Source organism: Pezoporus flaviventris, unplaced genomic scaffold (genome assembly GCF_033815535.1).
Source record: "Pezoporus flaviventris isolate CSIRO_AGI_PZ_B2104156 unplaced genomic scaffold, CSIRO_AGI_Pfla_v1 ptg000023l, whole genome shotgun sequence".
NCBI classification, from domain to species: Eukaryota; Metazoa; Chordata; class Aves; order Psittaciformes; family Psittacidae; genus Pezoporus; species Pezoporus flaviventris.
The window spans coordinates 19,896,233-19,915,543 of NW_026892571.1; the positions used below are offsets into that span (position 1 = coordinate 19,896,233).

Consider the following 19,311-nt stretch of genomic DNA (forward strand, 5'->3'; position numbering starts at 1 on the left):
CAGTGGAATTCTGCCCTATTTCTCCCCCTCTCTGACCCCTGTGCTGTGAACACCCTGCAGCCATCCCTGTGGACTCCTGCATGGAGAAGCATCCACTCACCCTGTGCCACAACCCCTGGGGAAGGAACATCCGGATTTGCTCCAAGTAATGGTGTTTTCCTTCCCCTCTCCTGGCAGGGGCTCCAGCAGTAGTTTGTCATCACTTCCACCAGGTTTCATACACAATCCTGCAATTTATCTTCATTTTCTCCTTTCCATGGCAATTCCAATAGAGTGCCATTAATTTTGTTTTTATTAACCCACTTTACTTCAGGGGGTTCTATGTATAATGCTAGTTTAACAGTAAGAACAACGCAAAACAGCATAACATGGGAGCATTTCTGAAAGGATCATTTTTATAACCTGCTAGCATATGAAACGCCCTCCCAAATGGAGAGATAAAATCCCTGTTAATCAAAAAACTATTTAAAAACCCAATTAACAGAACATTATGCTCTATAATTAATATTCATTGCATTTCAATGATTCCCCCCCCCCCCCCCAAATGAGTTTAATAAGTCTTTGAATTTTATTACAGTGATCAATAGAGTCAATCCTATAATACAAAGTAAGTTGGTTATGGAAGATAATTAGACCCCTCCTTTTCCTCTGAAATAATTAAGTCACATCCTTCTTTAGCTGCCATTCACCCCAAGTCATATTCCTGGATCCTCCTGATATTTATCTGACTGTAACAAGGAACTGCTGAGCTGAACGGAGCCATGGCAGCACTGGTGCATGCCCAGCGGCCACGTACCATTGGTGGAGAGCAGGAAATAGGCTGCGTTCTGCTGCGGGAGCCATCGGATCTTGTTGATCTTCTCCTCTATCTCCAGACTCTTCAAGTAATCGAACTCCGGCTCGTGGCTCTGGAAGGTGCTGTAGACATTGTACTCTCCCCTGCGATGGGGCTGGTTTTTGCTCTGTAGGAAGGGCACAGGGAGGGATTTAAAGCACAGGGAGCAGGAGAACATCCTGTGTGGACTCCTTGGGTCTCCGAGGTTTGTTAAGTGGCAGCGAGTGCCTGGTCACGGTGACGCAGCACAGGTCTGAAAGCCAAAGGCACGGCCTCTCCTGTCCATGAACTGAGCAGGAAGGGAGCGGGAACAGAGGGAACCACTGGCAGCACACCACCTGCACGGGATAAGCAGCGTCTGCCCCATGGGGACACAAATACAACATAGCTGTTAGCTATGGATGGACTCCCCCGGCATGCTCAAATGCACCAGAGAGCTGCAACCCGAGAAGAGGGATGCAGGCAATGCAGCATGGCTTTGGAGGGTGTTTTACAGGATGGAATCTGGACCTGCTTATGTTAAGTCACTTTTCAGTTTGGAGTCTGCCAGGAGACATCTGAGGTTAGGAGTGACACAGATGGATTAGGAAACAGCAGGAAGCTTCTCTTAAGAGGATGAAATGGGCATTTTGCATTCACTGGCACTTACCTCCTGCTCACGTTGAAATATTACAACACGGCCCCCCTTGTCCCCTGTTGCTAGTAGTTCTCCAGTGTGATTAAATTCAACTGTGGAGATGATGTCAGCTGGAAAGAAGACAAAGACAATTTAAGTAAGCACAGACTGGCTTTCACAGGCATCTAGGAAGCACCATTCCTTGCTCAGCCACATGCCCTGACAGCACTTCATTCCTTGCAGGATCTCCATAAATCCCCATTTTTCTGTTGTCTATGATAATAACAATGGCCTCAGCATCTTGCTGCCAGGAACCAAGACCTGCTCAGCAGGGACTGGGCAGGGACTGGCATTGGATGCAGAAGGGGGAGAATCCAGGGGCTGGTAACTTGTAACCGCTTTGATCCGCAGTGTTTACCCCTGGGAGCCGCTCGTGGTGGGATTTATTTGGGCTGGTTTTAGAAGCGTGTCAGAGGTTAATTCCACGGCAATTGCCGCCCAAGCGGTGTCAGCACTGCCTGGGGGCAGCTCCAGCAGCCGGGGCAGGGGAGATGCGCTCTGTTCACAGCCAGCTCGCTCCTGCCGCAGCCGCCGGCAGCGCTCCCCTCCCTTTCCCCTCTCGTTCCTGCCGCCCACCAGCACAACAGGGTTGCCAGGACCCCAGCACCACCGGCACCCCGGAGCCCCGGTGCGGCGCAGCGATTCCTCTTGCTTGTTAGCTCTGTCACGCGCCAGCAGAGAGCCAGGTAACACGAATTGTCCCTTCTCCCTCCTGTGGTTTTTATCCCTCTTGGATACGTACTGGAAAGTTACCAAAGCACATGAGAAAAGATTCAGTTCAGAGACTGGCACAGCCTGGCAGCTGCTGAGAACCCTCCTGAGGGTCTGGCTCCAGGATGCCAGCCAAGCACCCACCAAACACATGCCCTGCGCCATGGCAGATCCCAGACCAGGAATCTCAGAGGCCCTTCCATGGCGCAGGCTCCCCAGAGCAGCACAACCTGCACCCCAGGATGGTGCCTCAGCCCTGCCAGTTACTTCAGCAGGTCTGGGGATCAGAACAGCCCCTGGGGCAGGTAGAGCCCAGCAGCCACCTCATCTTAAGATACCTCTGCTCGCTCACCAGCACACACCCCTTCTCACCAGCACGCACCCCTGCTCACCAGCACGCACCCCTGCTCACCAGCACGCACCCCTGCTCATGGTACGTATGTATCTGGTTTGCATTATTTAACCTTCTCCATCGCCTGCTGTTGCTTTCAGGTCATTCAGCTGCCAATGAATTGGAAATCACTGTCCATGCTGCAATGAGCATCTGTCAGATGGCAACAGCACCTCCTGCATTGCCCGGTCAAGGGATCACGGAGCCAGGCACCACCAGCATCCTGGTGCCAGCCCAGCCCCACCAGCCGCTCACTCTGCTCCTGTGGGGAAGGGGATGCAGGCCCACAGGACATCCTGGACTGGCTACTGGATCATGCCCATGTGGGTTTGAGACAAGATAACAACAGAGCCTGGCTAACAACATGCTGGCAGACCTTAAAAACTCTTCACAATTAGAAATACCTCTTGTGAGGGGAGTTATTCAACCCGACCCAAACCCCACCACTGTCAGCAGGACTCCCCCCAGCACCCATCTCCACTTGAGGGCTGGGCTCCAGCTCTTCTCACTAGTACTGGGTAGGAAAACATCCCCAAGGGGTGGAACGGGAGTCTCTGAGAGGTGCCCATCGTGGAGTACAGGGCAGCACCACTCCCTCGCAGAGAGGTCTCTGAACAAAGCTGCCCCCCCCAGCACAGGCTGGTCCCGGGCTGTGCCGCTCACCCCAGCCCTGCTCTGGGGACCCACGACAGGGTGGTTGTTAATTAAAATCCACTCGCACTGACACAATCAATAACTTATGTCTGTTGCTCCCGAGGTTCCTGCAGCAGTTTTGTGACAACAGAGAGGAAAAAAACTCATCTCCTGGTTTTGCTTTTCCATTTCCTTCATCACCTCCTACACGCTCAGTGCCCCGAATGCGGGAATTTAGAGAAAGCTGTTTCCATGGAGACGCTCCCCGCGCCAGCGCTGCATCCTCATCCTCCCTCCACAGCGCCCGTGATCCTTCATGCTTCCACACTAAAAATACCAACGCCGGGATTTGATTTCCGCTGTAGCGATACAGTTGTATCAGAAAAATAGGAATTTATAATCCGCACACACACGTCCCTCTGGGTGTGCAGGGAAGGTGTGATCCCCATCAGGAGCGGGAGAACAAACCCACTATCAGAAAGAGAGAGCTGCATCCGGTGTGAAACCTGCATCCCTGGAGCAGCCCAACTCAGAGCAGGGAGCTGCCCACACTGCTGCCCCTCTCCTTGTGCCCACCAAGGCTGGGTGCTCTGCCCCTGCTCCTGGGGCATCCCAAGCACCTTGTCCCCACTCCTGGAGTATCCCAGGCACCTCACCATTGCTCATGGAGCATCCCAGGCACTCCGTGCCCACTCCCATCACATCAGTGGCTGGCATAGGGCAGCAGCTCACGCCTGGCATGGTCCGGGACAGGCTCTGTGCCCCGTCCCAGCTGCGTGGAGCTCTGCTCTCTCTTCTCTCTTCATGTCTCTGTGTAGCTACAGACAACGCCCTTCCGCAGGATGGGAACAGCAGCTTTCCTCAAGGTAAGTGTGACCAAGAGGCCTCGCTCAGCCCTGACATGGGACAGAGCACAGGGAATGCTTCACCCCTTGCTCTGCTCTGGACCCAGCCCTGATGCTCCCCGAGACCTGCACTTTTCTGTAATGGAGCACATTCTGCAAGCCTGGGTGTCCAGGATGGAGAAGCAAGAAGGACCTGATCCCTGTAGCCTCTCCCTGCATCTCCCTCCCCTCTGGCCGCTTCCAGCAGGACAGCCTCTTTGGAGCAGGCAGCCCATGGCCCTGTACCCACACACTGGCCCAGGAGCTGTGCACATGGCACTGTCAGGACAATTCCTTCCCTGGTTCCTCAGGGGTGCAGCTCTGCCATGCTCAGGGGGCTCCGGACCTCCCAGAGCAGCAGCGTATCCCGGCACTGCCGTGCTCCTGCCCTGGGAAGGGGCTGGTGCCCGCGGCACGGCTCCCGCTGCCCCGCTCTTGTCATCATGGGTGTAAGTCACACAGTGGATGGCACCGCACACAAAGCCTCCAACTCTGCAGATGAGAGTAAATTGGGAAGCACCGTAAATAACAGCAAATCAGGCTGCCAAATGAGGGAGGATTTAGATCATTCAAATCCCAGGCTCCGAGTTGTCAAATCCAGTTTAATGCTGATAAGTGTGGGATAACAGCTCCCTGCAACTACGTCTCTCCTCTCCCCCATGTCAGCGCCTTGAAGAGAGCGAGGGCAGAGGGGGGGTGTGCTGGGTGGGGAGGGCACTGTGGTACAGCCTGCTGCTGGTGGAGAAAGCAAATGGGACACCAGCAGGGAACTGGGGAACAAAATCAACACCTGCAGAGGAAACCGTTCAGGTGGATGAAGAAAGCACAAGGAGGGCATGAAAAATTGGTGGGCCTGGGGGGGGAAATGAAGGACACAGCCACGTCTGGCACCGTGAGAGCCACCAGCCCCACCATGGGCCCTCTGCAGGGTTCTCAGTGCAGCAAAACCCCATCTCTGCATCCACCCCTCGTGGCAAGGGGTGCGCCCTGAGCTCAGGAAGGGGGTTTGAGGAGAACACAAACCTTCAAGTGTCCACAGAATAACGCAGCACAGCCGGAGGAGGAGCCAGTTCCAAACCCAGTGACAGCCTCTGTGTCCCACCTTGTCAGGAACTGTGAGACCCTGCATTTCACTGTGTAAAAGAGATACCCCCGCTCTCCCTTTCTGCCTGCATCTCTTAAAAATGAAAGAGATAACGGGGTGTTAATAACCCTGAAACACACACACTGTCAGCAACGAGGAACATACGCTGAATGTCAGAGCCTTAAATGAAGCCTTGCAGGGTTTTGATGGGGAGTTGTGAAGATACCAGCGTGCAGGCTTGAACACTGAAAGGTATTTGAAAGGAGCCGTGACTTTTGTTACAGTACAGACTTACAACAGAAGAAACCCCAAACCCAACCAGCAAACAACCCAATTCCAGTCCCAAATGTAAATAGGCCAACCCTGCCTGTGGTGGGCACCAACTGGCCACCAAACGGAGGATGCTTCTGGGGCCAGTCCCGATTCACACCCAGGGGGACCTGTGCCCCAGGAAGGCACCCGAGGAGCCGTCCTGGGCACTTGAGGGACCTGGGATCCTTCCAGGTTCACACTGGGTGCGCCCAGGACGTCGTGGAAACACCCCCCCCAAAACAAAGCACCCAGCAGCTCCACAGCGGAGCCAGAACCCCAGGTCCCATCCCAGCAGGCAGAGCAGAAACCTCATCCAAGGACCTGGATGCAGCTTTCTTCCCTGCCTGTGAAACCTGGAGCGAGCAACCAAACCAAGGAGCACTTTGGAACCCTCAGCTACAGAAAAGACAGGCGGAAGAGGGAAGACTGGACAAGGTGATGGGGCTGGAAGGGGACAGGGAAGTGCCACCCCAGTCCCACCAGAATGGGCAAGGCGCAGCTCCCAGGGTGACACTGGGCTGAGCCCAGGACATCAATCCTCCCTTAAACCGTGTGGTCCATAGCGGTGGGAGGGAAGAGGACAGCAGAGATTAAGCTGGGATCTAATGGCATGCAAAATCAGACATGATTGACCTGCATTGATTTTTCCCTGCTGATGTGAATGATAACCTGGCAAACCAAAATCAATTCCACTGCATTAAGCCCAGCAAGGACTTGTGATCATCAGCAAAAAGCCCTGAAAAACCACTGCTTGCTGACACCATGAAGCGCCACATGGCACTGCATGGCACGGCACAGCACAGCATGGAACAGCACGGAACGGAACAGCATGGCATAGCACAGCACAGCACAGCACAGCTTGGCACAGCATGACATAGCACAGCACAGCGCAGTAAAGCACGGCACAGCATCTTCCCAACCCCTCCATCCCAGCTGGGCTGGGGCTGCAGCCACAGAGGGCCGATGGGCTTTGCAGAACACCATGAGCACCTCCAGGCCCTGGGAAAAGCCCAGGCCTATTCTTCTGCCCCATCCTGATCTGTATAGTCTGCAGGGATCAGATGGAGTCATGGCCCCCAGTGAGACCTCCCCGCAGCTTGGGGGGGCTGGACACTGCTGGGGACAGGTCCTCATCATGACAGTGAGATGCTGCAGAGCCGGCGGCAGCTGCTGCTCTTCCCCAGAATGGAACAACTCCCCTAGATCTAAGTGCTAAGGATACTGACACATTCAGGATTTCTCTGCCCTTGTTACAGCAGAGAATAATTTAGTGCCACCACCCAGACAAATGAAACTCCATCTGGTAGTTCCCCCAGCACAGCACTGCAGCATCCCCCACTGCAGCGCCTGCTCAGAGTGTCTCCATAAAGGAATGTGAATTCACATCCCCCACCATCCTTGCAAGGTTTAATTCACTGTAATGCTGGAAATGAGAGTTCAGGAGGAAATGCTGTCATGGAAGTGCACGAAGGTGCACAGAGAGCAGCAGCTCCCGTGGTCCTGAGTGCTCTGTCCCCATCATGGGGTGGCAACCATTGAATGCTCCTCCAGGGCTGAATGCAGACAGCAGAAACCACACAGCTTCAAAATGCAATGGGTACGTCATTAATGGAAGTAGAATAATCAAATAGAAAAGAAAGCCAACAGCAGCTTTCAGACAGAAACAACTCAGTAGGGCACTTGGCTAAGGTACTTCTGTTCCACCCCAATGCGTCTTGACTTCATAGAATCACAGAATCCCAGACTGCTTTGGGTTGAAGGGAACTTAAAGCTCATCCGGCTCCAACCCCTGCCATGAGCAGGGACACCTTCCACTAGAGCAGCTTGCTCCAAGCCCCTGTGTCCAACCTGTCTCGTCACACCTGATGTTACAGGCACATGGGGTGACCCAGGGGGCGGGAGCCTCCATCCCAAGGGAGCTCCAGGACCTCTCCCAGCTGGAGCAGAAACACGTTCATTCCCACCCTCCCTCCTCAACACAAGACCCAGGAGCCGCAGGGCTCCAGCCCCCTGCCTGGACACGCAGTGCGGCCACCGCATGGGTCTCAGCTGTCCCTGGCCCTGCAGGGATGAGCAGGGATGCAGGAGAGAGCAGCAGGGCTGCTCCCAACAGGGCTGCCCCAGCCCCGGACACCGGCGTCTGCAGCCGGCTCCTGCCGGGCCTGCGCGTGCACACGCAACAGAGCTCTTCTGTCGGCGCTGGGATGCACAACTCGTTAGCTCATGGATTAATGACGGTTTTGAATTGGTCAGGCCATGAGAACCTCACAGAGCTGCTCTACATACACCTGCCACGGGGAACAGCGTGCTGATCAAGACCGTTAGCGTGGGACCCAGAGAATCTCTACCAGCGCAAATAACGCTTCTCACTGGCAGAGGAGAATGAGAGCTGCTTTATGGTGCCGCAGAGCACCTCACCGCAAGGGAGACCTGGATCCTCTGTGGGCAAGCGAGTGCTCCTGGGGCAGGATGGCCCAGCCTGTGCTACAGGGACCAGCTCTCGACCCCCTGAAGACCCCAGCTGAGCAGTGGGTTGGGGCAGGACACACACATCCTTTTGTCAGGGGACTCCGAGGTACACAGGACAGAAACCTCCGCGATGTGGCTGAATTGGCCTTAGGAACAGTAACAGAAAATCCAAGTCTGCTGGCAAAAACACGCTCCTGAAATAAATTAGACTTTGCAAAAAGTACCTGAGCATCGATCGAGTCCACTTCATCCTGCCCACACCGTCGCCCTGAAACACCCTAAGGATGTCTACAAACCTCGGGCTCTGCACCAGGTTTGCCACGAGATTGTTTGGGCACTTCTCACTCATGGACATAAAGGAATAAGCAACCCAGAAACAGCCTGCTTTGCAAATGCCTCCCCAAAACCTGTAGTTTCCAATGACACCACTGGTTGCTGAGACCTGAACAGCTGACACAGGAAACACAATTCACAGGTATGAACAACACCCACCTCTTCTTATTAAAAAGATCTTTATCTTCAGCAAGAATGCAAAGACTGCTGTTCTGGCGAGATCAGCATCGTGGTGACCACGACAGGAACCAGCTCTGACCAGCGGGACATACACGTGTTCGCAGGTTGTTGCCTTGCACACGCAGGAAACCCCACTGCATGGACACCACTGTTAAATTACTGTGACATCAAAAGGGTCGGTGCAGCACCAGGAGGGATGCCTTGCCAAAGCGCTCAGCATGCCACGCATTCTGTCTTTCTGGTCATCCTGCTGAAGCCATCTGTTTGCTTATGAGCAAAACCCATTGGTTTTTTCATATTCTAATTAGAAGTACCCAAACGTCGGCTGCGCGAGCACGGTTTGGAAGCAGCGAGCTTTCCCCTCATGTACAGCAGCTGCTTCCAGCTCAGCACCAAAATTTGTTACCGTCTGGCACTGATGTCATTCTGTGTCTCATTATTCCAGGTTGGTGCTCCTGGAACAAGCTGAACACAGCAGCACAGCACTCAGTGACCACCCCAGAGATTTGCTTCTGCAGAGCTCCAGCTATGAACTGGAGACTGCAGCCCCCTGTCAGGTACAGCCCCAAGATATTCCCTCTCTAAAGGTGAAAAGTCATAATGAGGGTGACACCTTAGAATGTATCTTAGAGAGCAAATACAGTAAACCCCACTGTGGGAAGAGGACAGTGCTGCAAGGGGGACCTTGTGCAAACAGGGTGGACCCATTGCAGAGTTTCCATGAAGACACCCAAGAACAGGAGCACTGCTGGCACCAGGCGAGGGAGCTGGAGGAGAAACACCACTGTGAGACATGGGTGGGTCTGGCATGCACTGGGAATGGGAAAAGGCAAACAGGGAATACGGCCAGCAGAAGATAAAAGCCTTCTGCATGGGGCAGCTGAGTGCTCTCAGCCAACACTTAACCTATGTAGAAAGCATGCATGGGGCACGTGGCCTTCAGAGAGTGAAAGAATGTGCTTAATATTAATGGGCTTGTTCAGCCTGGAGAAGAAAAGACTCCTTAAGGGGAGACCTTAGAGCAGCTCCAGTGACTGAAGGGACTGCAAGAACCCTGGAGAGGGGCTTTGGACAAGGGCCTGTAGGGACAGGCCAAGGGGAATGGCTTTAACCTGCCAGAGAGGAGACTGAGATGAGCTCTTAGGCAGAAGCTCTTCCCTGTGAGGGTGCTGAGGCGCTGGCACAGGGTGCCCAGAGAAGCTGTGGCTGCCCCATCCCTGGCAATGCTCAAGGCCAGGTTGGACACAGGAGCTTGGAGCAAGCTGCTCTAGTGGAAGGGGTCCCTGCCTGTGGCAGGGGTTGGAGCTGGAGGAGCTTTAAGGTCCCTTCAATCCAAATCTGTCTGGGATTCTGTGGTTCTATGAATATCCCAATTCTATATTTAGGGGAAAGCAAACACACTTGCAGCTACATACAGACAGTCCCTGGCATTCGTTGTGGAGATCTGAATTTAATCAGCTAAAGAAGGCTTAATGCAACATCTGGGCTCTGTCAAGCAGGGAGACATCACGACAGGATTTCTTTCCTGATGGGCGCAGTGGTGCCGGGGATGCTGCCCAAGGGACGGGGCTGTTCCCGCGGGGGGAACACTTCCCATTGCTGTGCAGGACACTGTGCCGGTGGCTGACACTGGGATCTGTCACCGCTGCGACTCCTGCGTCTGGGCCACAAACCCCTGCAAGCAGGGCAAAAATACACCTTAACCCAGGACACCTTGACAGAGTCTCTGCACGGGGCCAGTCCACAACACACATTGTGTCTGCTCCGCTTAAAGCTCATCATAAGCTCGATTTTCTGCCTACTTTAACACCGCTTCTAAGGGAAGCTGGACGTCTGCGCCATCACTTCCAATCTGCCCCTGGAAGCTTGTCTCAAGACATTTTCCATGCAGTATTTTAATTAAACTTCCTTTCTTTCAGTTCAGTGTGGGGTTCATTAAGTGATGTTCTGAGCCACTGAAATGAATTGCTTAAAAGTAATTTGCGCAGCAGCTGAAGGAGGAGATTACAGCTATAAATGAGCCCATCCCTGAGCCGTGCGTTTTTGCTGGTACCAGTTTGCAGCGTGTAGAGGTACATTTCTGTACCTCAGCACCGCCTGATGTCATGGCTCAGAAAACGTAGTGGGCACCAGCCTCTGTAGAGTCCTGCCCAGTTCCAATGGGGAGCAGATGCCATTGTGGTGCTATGGCCCCAGCACCTCCAGGAAGAGCTGAGCCCGTGCTGCCTGGGAGCAGAAAGCCCTCACACATTGATTGAGCTGCTTCACCCAGGAGATGGCCCATGATCTGTCTCAGTAAGAACACACTCTGCCCTTGCTGATAAGTAACAGAGTATAAAAATACTTGGGTTAGAAATTGCAAGTGCAAATAACAAATATTTCCTTTTGAAACCAACAAGGAATCCCATGTACGCACCCGGCTGTGCTTAAGTAAGGCTTAAGTGTGCTTAAGTAAGTAACATACTGCAGGAATACCTCCTCCTGCCTGCCCAGGAAAGAAATAACCTTGCTTACTTCCCTGAGCGATAAATCACTGCTCAATCCATGTCTGAAATAGAGAGGTCATGGTCGTCCTATTTTTAGGATCTGCTAGGTTGTGATAACAAGAATTCATCTTTAGCATGGGAGAACTAATACCTTGAAGCTGAAAGATGTCCACAGTCAGATCCCAGCTAGGCTGCTAGTCATCACCATCCTCAACAAGAAACACATACAGCAGAACACTGGAGGACCCTATACAAGACTAGAGGCACCCGCTGGTCACTCTCTGGCAAAGCCTTTTCATCAGCACAACCCAGTCTGGTCATTTTGACTCAGCAACAGCCAGGATTTCAGGGAGCTGAAGAGGAAGGATCCTTGGAGCGCTCCGAGTTCTCCTGCTCCTCTGCTGACGTGGGTCAGAACTGAGCTGGGCTGTGGGCAGGAGGTGCTGGGTGAGCAGTGCCCCCCTGCACAGGACCTGAGCAACCTGCACCTGCAGGGGCTGAGCCCCCGCCACGGCCCCGCAGCACCAAGGACCCCTTGGCTCCTTGTGCATTTGAGGACACCCCAGCACAAACTTGCTCGTGTCCATTCTCCAGGTGAGCACCCCAGACCGGCTCCTGCATGCAGAGTGAACTAGCTCAGGATGTGCCCCCCCAGCCCGCTGTTCTGTCCACACTGGCAAATTCCATTGCAGAGCCCCTGCTTTTCATCTCTAATTCATCATTCCACCATGGGGTTTGTCCCCTTGAAAGGACAATTTATTTGGATTTATTTTAATCTATCTTTCCTGGGAAAGAGCAGACAAACCTTGCCTGTTATCAGGGAATAAACTCTGGGATGTAACATGCTTCCAAATGGAAGCACGGATATTCATTAGATCGAATGAAAACCCTCTTCCAGTCAGAGGGGATTTAATTAAGTTGATTCTGACAGGGAATTTGCAGGTCTTTGCTGGGAGCTCTGTTTCTGGTGCCTGTATCACTGATGCTACACACAGTGCTTCCTGAGGCAGCATTAGTACCAAAACATTTTGGACAAAATCGTTACGTTGAGACAACACTGGCGTTGTTCATCCACCAGGGTGCAGGAACTAGCGCTCGAGATGAAGCTCCTTGTTCCTAGCGAGGTCTTACAGCTAAGGCAGGGGCTCCTGCACCTTTTCCTCACCCCTATGTAACTCCCAAGAGTTAGAGCCCCACCCCAGAGAAGGTGCAGAGCAGGTTTTGTCCTGTGCCCACACGGAACACGGATGTGAGTGGTGCTGAGGAGTGTGGCTCCACACCTATCCCAGGGGAACAGCGTGGCACCACGTGCATGAAGATGTTGTACACAAGCCACAACACGAGAGGAGGAGGGCGAGGGTGAAAGCTGGCCCTGACCCTGCCGTCCCTGCCTGACCCGGCCGTCAAGGCTGCCCCAAGCACTGCTGGTCAGCACCAAACAGACACAGTTATACAGGAGCCAACAGGCCCACTGAAACCCCGCAGCAATAACCAGTGTGTTCCCCCACAGCCCAGCTTCCAGAAACGATTTCATGGCTTTGCAGATCACCACCACCACCACCCCCCAGTGAGATGAGAGCTGGGTGCCCCGTCTCTATTCCTCCCTGCACTGTCAAGGAGAAAGCAGGTTACCAGATGTTACCGTGACCTGCCTCATGCTTATCCCAAGACAAGGCACTGGGTTTCCCCCTCCTCATCAGGGACGGAGCACACAGTCGGGGGGCCAGGGAACAGCATCAGACCCCAGAACAACCATTGCAGCCTGGACACCAACCACTGCAGACAGGACACCCCACGCTTGACAGAGTCCCCTCCAGCACGCTACAAAGTGAAGGACATGATGATGTGGAGTTCAGTGCTGGGAACCTGCTCCCCACTTCCATGAAATCTGAGGATTGCTTCGTTCCAAATGGGACACGCAAACTGCACTGTGGGCTGCGAGCCCGTCTGGGCGCCTTCAGAGGGAAGAAGTGAAAACCCTAATTAACCTGCGGTGCTGGAAGAAGGCCCTGAGCGGGTCACAAACCAGGAGACAATAATAATAACCCCCCCACAACGCTCTGGGGACACAAAGCGATCACAGAGTTGTTGTTTGGCTGGGTTTCACACTTCATTAGCATACGCATAATTTAACGAGTGAACGTGCCGAGGGCTGGCAAGACATAAGAGCCACTTTCTTGAAACACGAACTGTAAATTGGGACGGCCGCAGTTAGATTGTCGTCATTGTTGTCCTTTTAATCATGATGGAAAAGCAACAGACATCAGTTCTAGGCCTTCAGCAGAAGGAACCGATTGCCAGGGACGGAGGAACACGCAGAGAGCTGCTTTGGAAAGGCAGCCTCAACTCTGGAGCAGGGCTGAATGTGGCCCAGAGCACCCAGTTGTACACAGCTGGCAAAGCAGTTTAACACAGAAGCACCCCGCTGCACAGCACCCTGCCGCACATCACCTCACTGCACAGCATCCTGCTGCACATCAACCCACTGCATATCATCCTGCAGAACACCATCCTACAACACATCATCCACTGCACATCATCTCACTGCACAGCACCCAGCTGCGCAGCATCCTGCAGCACGTCATCCCACTGCACATCATACTGCAACACCTCATCCCGCTGCACAGCACCCCACTGCACAGCACCTCGCTGCACATCACACTGCCACACATCATCCCACTGCTCATCACCCACCAGTGCACCAGAGTGAGGGGTACCCTCAAACGTCACTTGTGTGTGAGGGTGCAAAGAGCTGTGGTACCAGCAGCAGGGGAAGGGCCGCCCCCAGGCAACAACTTCGGAAGGGTGGGAGGGCTGCAGCTTGTGCCCTCCAAACAGAACACCCATGGGTGCTGCTGCTGGGCCTGAGCCGCAGAGACAAGGGGCTTGGGATGGGGGAGCTCTCTGGTCACCCTCAAGCATTTTCTTTTTCACTTTATGGCTGAGCAGCCCAGCCCGTGTTTATTAACACCTATTTTTAATTCTCTCCAGCGTACGCTGCTTTACCAACCCCTTTCTTTGGGACCTGGTTTCTCTGCCTTTGATCTGCTAATTGATTTGCATCATCTCCAGCTCCTTTTAGGCTGCTCCTTCATGCAATTCACTCCTTCACTGCCTGGTGCACCCCAGCCCCCTTGCAGGGCTGCCTGCCCCCTGCCCAGCTCGCCATGAGCCATCAGCCACGTGAGCACAAACCCTACACAGGGCTGCACCAGCACAGCGAGAGCGGGAGGCTCAGCAGAAGGAGACCTGAAGCTCAGGCAGAAGGGTGGTTCCAACAGCGGAGAGATGAGACTTTTGCAAAGAAATTCACTCTCTTGCTCCTTTCCCTGCAATCTGCAGCAGCCACATTTCCAACAGCTGCTCCCGGCTGCAGTTTCTCCATATTTTAACAGATGTTCTGTTTATGAACCTGCAAGAGGATTTAGGACTTATGAATAATGCCATGAGGTCTGGGAGATGTTTCCTGATATAATTAACTGATCACAGGCCATTTGTTTTACAACAAAGATGCTCAATGATCCACACACTGATTCATCCAGATCCTGCCTATTGTAATGGTTGACATCTCCCTGGTACCCTTCATTTGCATCCACACAAGGATGGGAGGGACCCAGACCATGAGAGCAGGTCCCTGCTGCTCTCCATGATCATCCATTAGCTAGGGCAGAATCGATTGGTAGGAGACCCAAGACTATGATGAGGGGAAACAGACAACTGGCAAACTAGACTTCCCAAGTAAAGGGCTCTGGTGAAGTCCTGATTTCAGGACACCCCTCATTGCTCTGCTTCCAGGGGCACTGCTGCACATTTCACCCATGTTTCTGATCGTAGATATAATAATATTTGCTGCAAAGATACTAGGCATTGCAAATAAACTAGGGGGAAGCAAGTAACAGTCCTGCCATAGTGGAACACTCGGTGCTGGTGCTGCATTGAGGCAGCATGTGAGAGCTGGCAAGTGCATCTCACCCTAAATAAAAGTGGAACTGACAAATGTACTTTAATTGTCCAAGCAGCTGATGGCAAGTACCTGGCATCATCCGGGTGACACATGTTTGCTTTCCACAGGCACTTAATTTTGATCAGGAAAGGCAAAGGCTGGTTACTGCAAAAGATCTTATTTTGACTTTGGCTCTAATAAATGAACAAGAACTGTTATGGCTATGAAAGAACGTTTGGGTTTCTCCATCCAATGAAACGCAGCAATGCCCGCCTGGCACTTCACGTTGTTCTGTTTTGTTTTGCTGCAGTACTTTGAAGTTGAACTTAGGAGTATGAGCAAAGCTACCGTGAGGGTAATAAATTATGCAAAACTATTAGTGCTTGGAATGCCAATGCTTTAAGATGATGCAAATAGGCACTTTTTGAACCTCTGCTAAAACCCCAAAGAAGCCCTGGGACCAAACCATATGGTTCACATCAGCTACCCTTAGCAAGCTTAATGCTCCTGCCAGCCAGCAAGGATTTGGTCAATTAGTTTATTAATATGTTTATGCAAACAGAGGAAAAGAGTTGGGGAAAGTTTTCCTGAGCTCTGCCCAACTTCCGAGTGCCACAGGGCTGAGACAACCCATCCACAACCAGCAACCCCCATCAGCATCCCACTCGCCAGGCAGAACCGATGCACCCATCAGATGGATGGGGCTCCAGCAGAGCTGTGTCATACCAGAGGTCAAAGGGAACTGGCAAAACCTTGAAATCCTAGAAGCCATGAGCAGAAAGCTGCCACATCAGTTACAGCTCATTGTTCTAATTCCTTAGCTCAGGACAAGCAATATCTACTTACACTAATTACTTCTGGTTTGGGCACAGACCCTTTACGCTTGGATCAAGGTGCCTGTGAACAGCAGTCTCTGCCTGAGCAGGCTGTGGGTCAGGTTTTATATGCTCCGAGAAGATTAACTTTATTCCTAGTGAAGAATTTAATTACAGGAGTGATTAGCCAAGGGCTCCCAGTCAATAGAGCTGCAGCAGGAGCTGCACAGCAGCGTGTGCACTCCCCTGTTACATGGGAAGCTCAGGAATGGTGAAACTGCAGCGAAACTGTTTGGGTTTGAAGTGATACCAGCAAGACCTGGATCTCCACAGGCCAATTACAACATGCTGACTCAAGCAACATTCAGCAGGGCTGGGAAGGGGGGAAACCAATAAAAAGACAGCAGGAGGCCGAAACTCCATTTTAAAATACAGGAATAACATCATTTTATAGGCTTCTTGTTTTCTAATTGCAATGCTGCAAAAATCAATGGCTTTTGGAAAGTAAAAGAAACGCACACAGTCATTTGCTGCAAACCCTGCTAGCCAGGAAACAGCACTGGCCAATAAACATAAATACTGTATTCCCCATCTTGTGGAGAAGGATGGGACAAAAGAATGCCTTGAATGTTTTCCATCTGCTTTAACATTTTTTACTACAGGTTAACAATTGTACCAGCAGCAATTTGCTAAGCAAGCAAAAACTGTAATTAAATATACCTAAAATACCCTTCCAGCCTCCAAATAGCACTGCCAGGAGCACAACAAAAGCTAAATCTGACAATCTTGCCAAGCTGTCTCTGAGCATTCTCACACTGGATGTAACCGAGTGCAATGGTTAAAACAAGCTTGTATTTTAATGTGCTGTCATGCAAGACTATTTAAACCTCACTGGGAAGATGCAGCCCCTGTTGCTGTCACAAGGGCTGGAGAAGGAGCCGCCTCTGCTACTTGCTGGGCTGGGCACCCTCAGCCCCTGGAGCAACCCGTGCCTCAGCCCTGGCTCTGGAAAGGCACCTCTGCAAGGACAGCTGAAGGCAATGTAACAGCCAGGAACAAATGACACCCAAACCAAGCATTAACTATGCACATTTCAAGTCTTTCTGCCAAGACAGAACTGTTTCCCATCAACCCATTCCCAAAATCTTCCTCTGGATGAGCTACTATCATCACCCATGGGTCTTCCCAGTTAACGAAGCCAACCTTATTCATATTCTTTCACATTAAACTCACTGGAGAAGTCAATGTCATCAGTGGATTGCAAAGCATTTGCAGAGTCACCATCAGCACTAGGTCCCTGTGCTACCATCACCAGTCACCACAGTGACTCCTGCCCAGGCCACCTATCACAACAGAGAGGTCCAAAACAGACACATCCTGAGACTGATGTTGTAAAACAGCACTGAAAATCACCCCTCTTTCCAGGTGATGGAACCGCTGTGCGTTTACCCTGCGGGCGGAAGGGACACTGCTGAGCAGTACACAGCACCCAACGAGGAGAGCTCACAAGGACGGTACCAAAGTGTATTTTTGTTGTACTCTGTCACCACCCACAGTTCTTCTGAGCTCCAGGCCCTGCACGTGCACTGAGGACGTACCACCGTACCCGCAGGCCACCAGACCACCAGCGGCTCGGCGGTTACCACCAGCAGCTGCTGCTCTGAACGCATACGCAGGTTTTACAGGGGGGAGGATGGCTTCATTTGAAGGCTTGAGACTGCATATGCAGAGGGAAAAAGCCTTCTTTTTCTGGCAAATCCTTGTCCACCAGATTTCATCACCTTGTCAATAACTTCACACGTTGTCAGAAACAGATTGCGAGGGAAGGGAGAGGTTTGGTGAGGGAGTAGCTCTCAAAAGATGGAGAACGAAGCGCTACAGAAGTCAGGAATTCAGCTGCACACTGGGACTTCAAACCAGGGCAGGTCTCCTGTCTGCAGCCGTGACGATCATCTCTAGCCAGTGAAGTGAGCAGTGACATATTCTTCAGCCTGGCTGCATCACCGCTGTGCAAACAGAAGAGCCTCAGAGCAGCGCAGGTAGCTCAGTGCCCCTGTAGAGGAGGAATGGCACTGGCACTGGCCATAGTCACAGCATCAATCACTCCTTGAGGCCAAGCCATGGAATGTGAACACAGCGAGGACCTCGGGTGGGATGCTCTGCGCATCCCCAGCCAGCGCTGAATGGGACAGACACCTCCTGGGCACAGAGAGGTAAAATGAATCTAAGAACAACCTCGCTGTTGTAACAGCAGTTTCTGGCTGAGAGAAAGCAGAGCTCTCATAGTTACAGCAACACCTCAAAGAACAAACCTCCACAGACCCGCCGGTTCCCAGGGCTGCGTGGGTCCCCGGCGAGGGGAAGCTCGCCACACGTGAGCCGTTTGGAGCAGTTTCTGACACTTTCTCCCCAAATACCTCTCTGCAGAGTCCCTCCTGCTGCTGAAGGAGGTCTGTCCCACCCTGCGCTGCTCTCATGCTGCTCCAGCATCGGCAGGTCCGTCACTGGACGTGCTTCCCTGAGAGGAGCTGGACAGCTGGGAAAGGGCAGGGCTGTGGGAAGGAAAAGGGCGAGGACAAGGCTTGGTGCCCGCACCCTTCTGCCAGGGATAGGACTTGGCAGATGCCCTCCTGCCCCGGCACTATAAACCACACACACCGTAAGGGCTGCATGGCCAGCAGTGCCAGGACAGGATCTCACACGTGTATTTACCACACAGACAGTGCTGGTGACAAAGCACGTCACCAGATACGGGAGTGACAGGGAGTGCTCTGGTTGGGATCACCAGGCCAGGACACTGATGGGCAACCTTCACACAGAAACCGAGGTCAGCATTTGGCCTTGAGAACCTAACTTAGAGCAAACCTAATTGCATTAAGGACCACACAGCGTATTGCTTTAGAGTTTTAGGCTTCAGAAGCTGAGAATCCCATCTGCAAGAGCAGACTGTAGCAGGATTCAGCTATTAATAGCCACTGGTACACACTTACTTCCAGCTGAGGGACACAAGGAGGGAGGAGACAACCAGATGGAGATAATGCATTACGATGACACAAGGCCAAAAAAACAATGATCTACTTCCCCACATCCACACACACACATCTCAGGCTTGCAGCGGGGAGCAAACAAAGTGTCACATGTGATTAACTCATAAACATCCTTATTACAAAGTTCTTAGGCTAGATCAAATGTGCAAACATGACAAGACGCCACTGTCTCCTCCCGAGAGCCCCGCGCACACAAGGCATTGCTGCAGATTTCAGCTTTGGCTTCAAAGCAGTGTTGCCAAGATCAGCACCCTGCCTGGATGTGCACTGATGGGTAAGAATCACTAAATACACCTGTAAAATATGAGCAAGAATCCTCCTCACGTTTTTGAGGTACTTTGAGACCTGCTCGTGAAGGAGTGCTGGGTGAGAACCAGGAGCTGCTATTCCATCCCCAGCATTAAGCCGGATGTGATTGCTGTTGCCTGGGGCTGGATCCCTGCATCAGCCTCTCGGAGGGGAGAGTTGCCCCCAAGGGGTGCCGTGCCAGTGGTGAGCACTGATTGACCCCT

The 19,311-nt window shown here is 52.5% G+C and overlaps 1 protein-coding gene across 2 annotated transcripts in view; it reads right to left on the reverse strand.

The window, feature by feature from the left end:
* PPP2R2B (protein phosphatase 2 regulatory subunit Bbeta) overlaps positions 1-19,311 on the reverse strand; it is a 59,887-nt gene that overhangs the window by 14,469 nt on the left and 26,107 nt on the right. For both annotated transcript variants that reach the window (XM_061457163.1, XM_061457164.1), the window contains 2 exons: positions 1,485-1,582; positions 797-962 (listed from right to left, as the gene is read on the reverse strand). In XM_061457163.1, the coding sequence (XP_061313147.1) occupies positions 797-962; positions 1,485-1,582 (264 nt within the window). The remainder of the gene's footprint in view (positions 1-796; positions 963-1,484; positions 1,583-19,311) is intronic.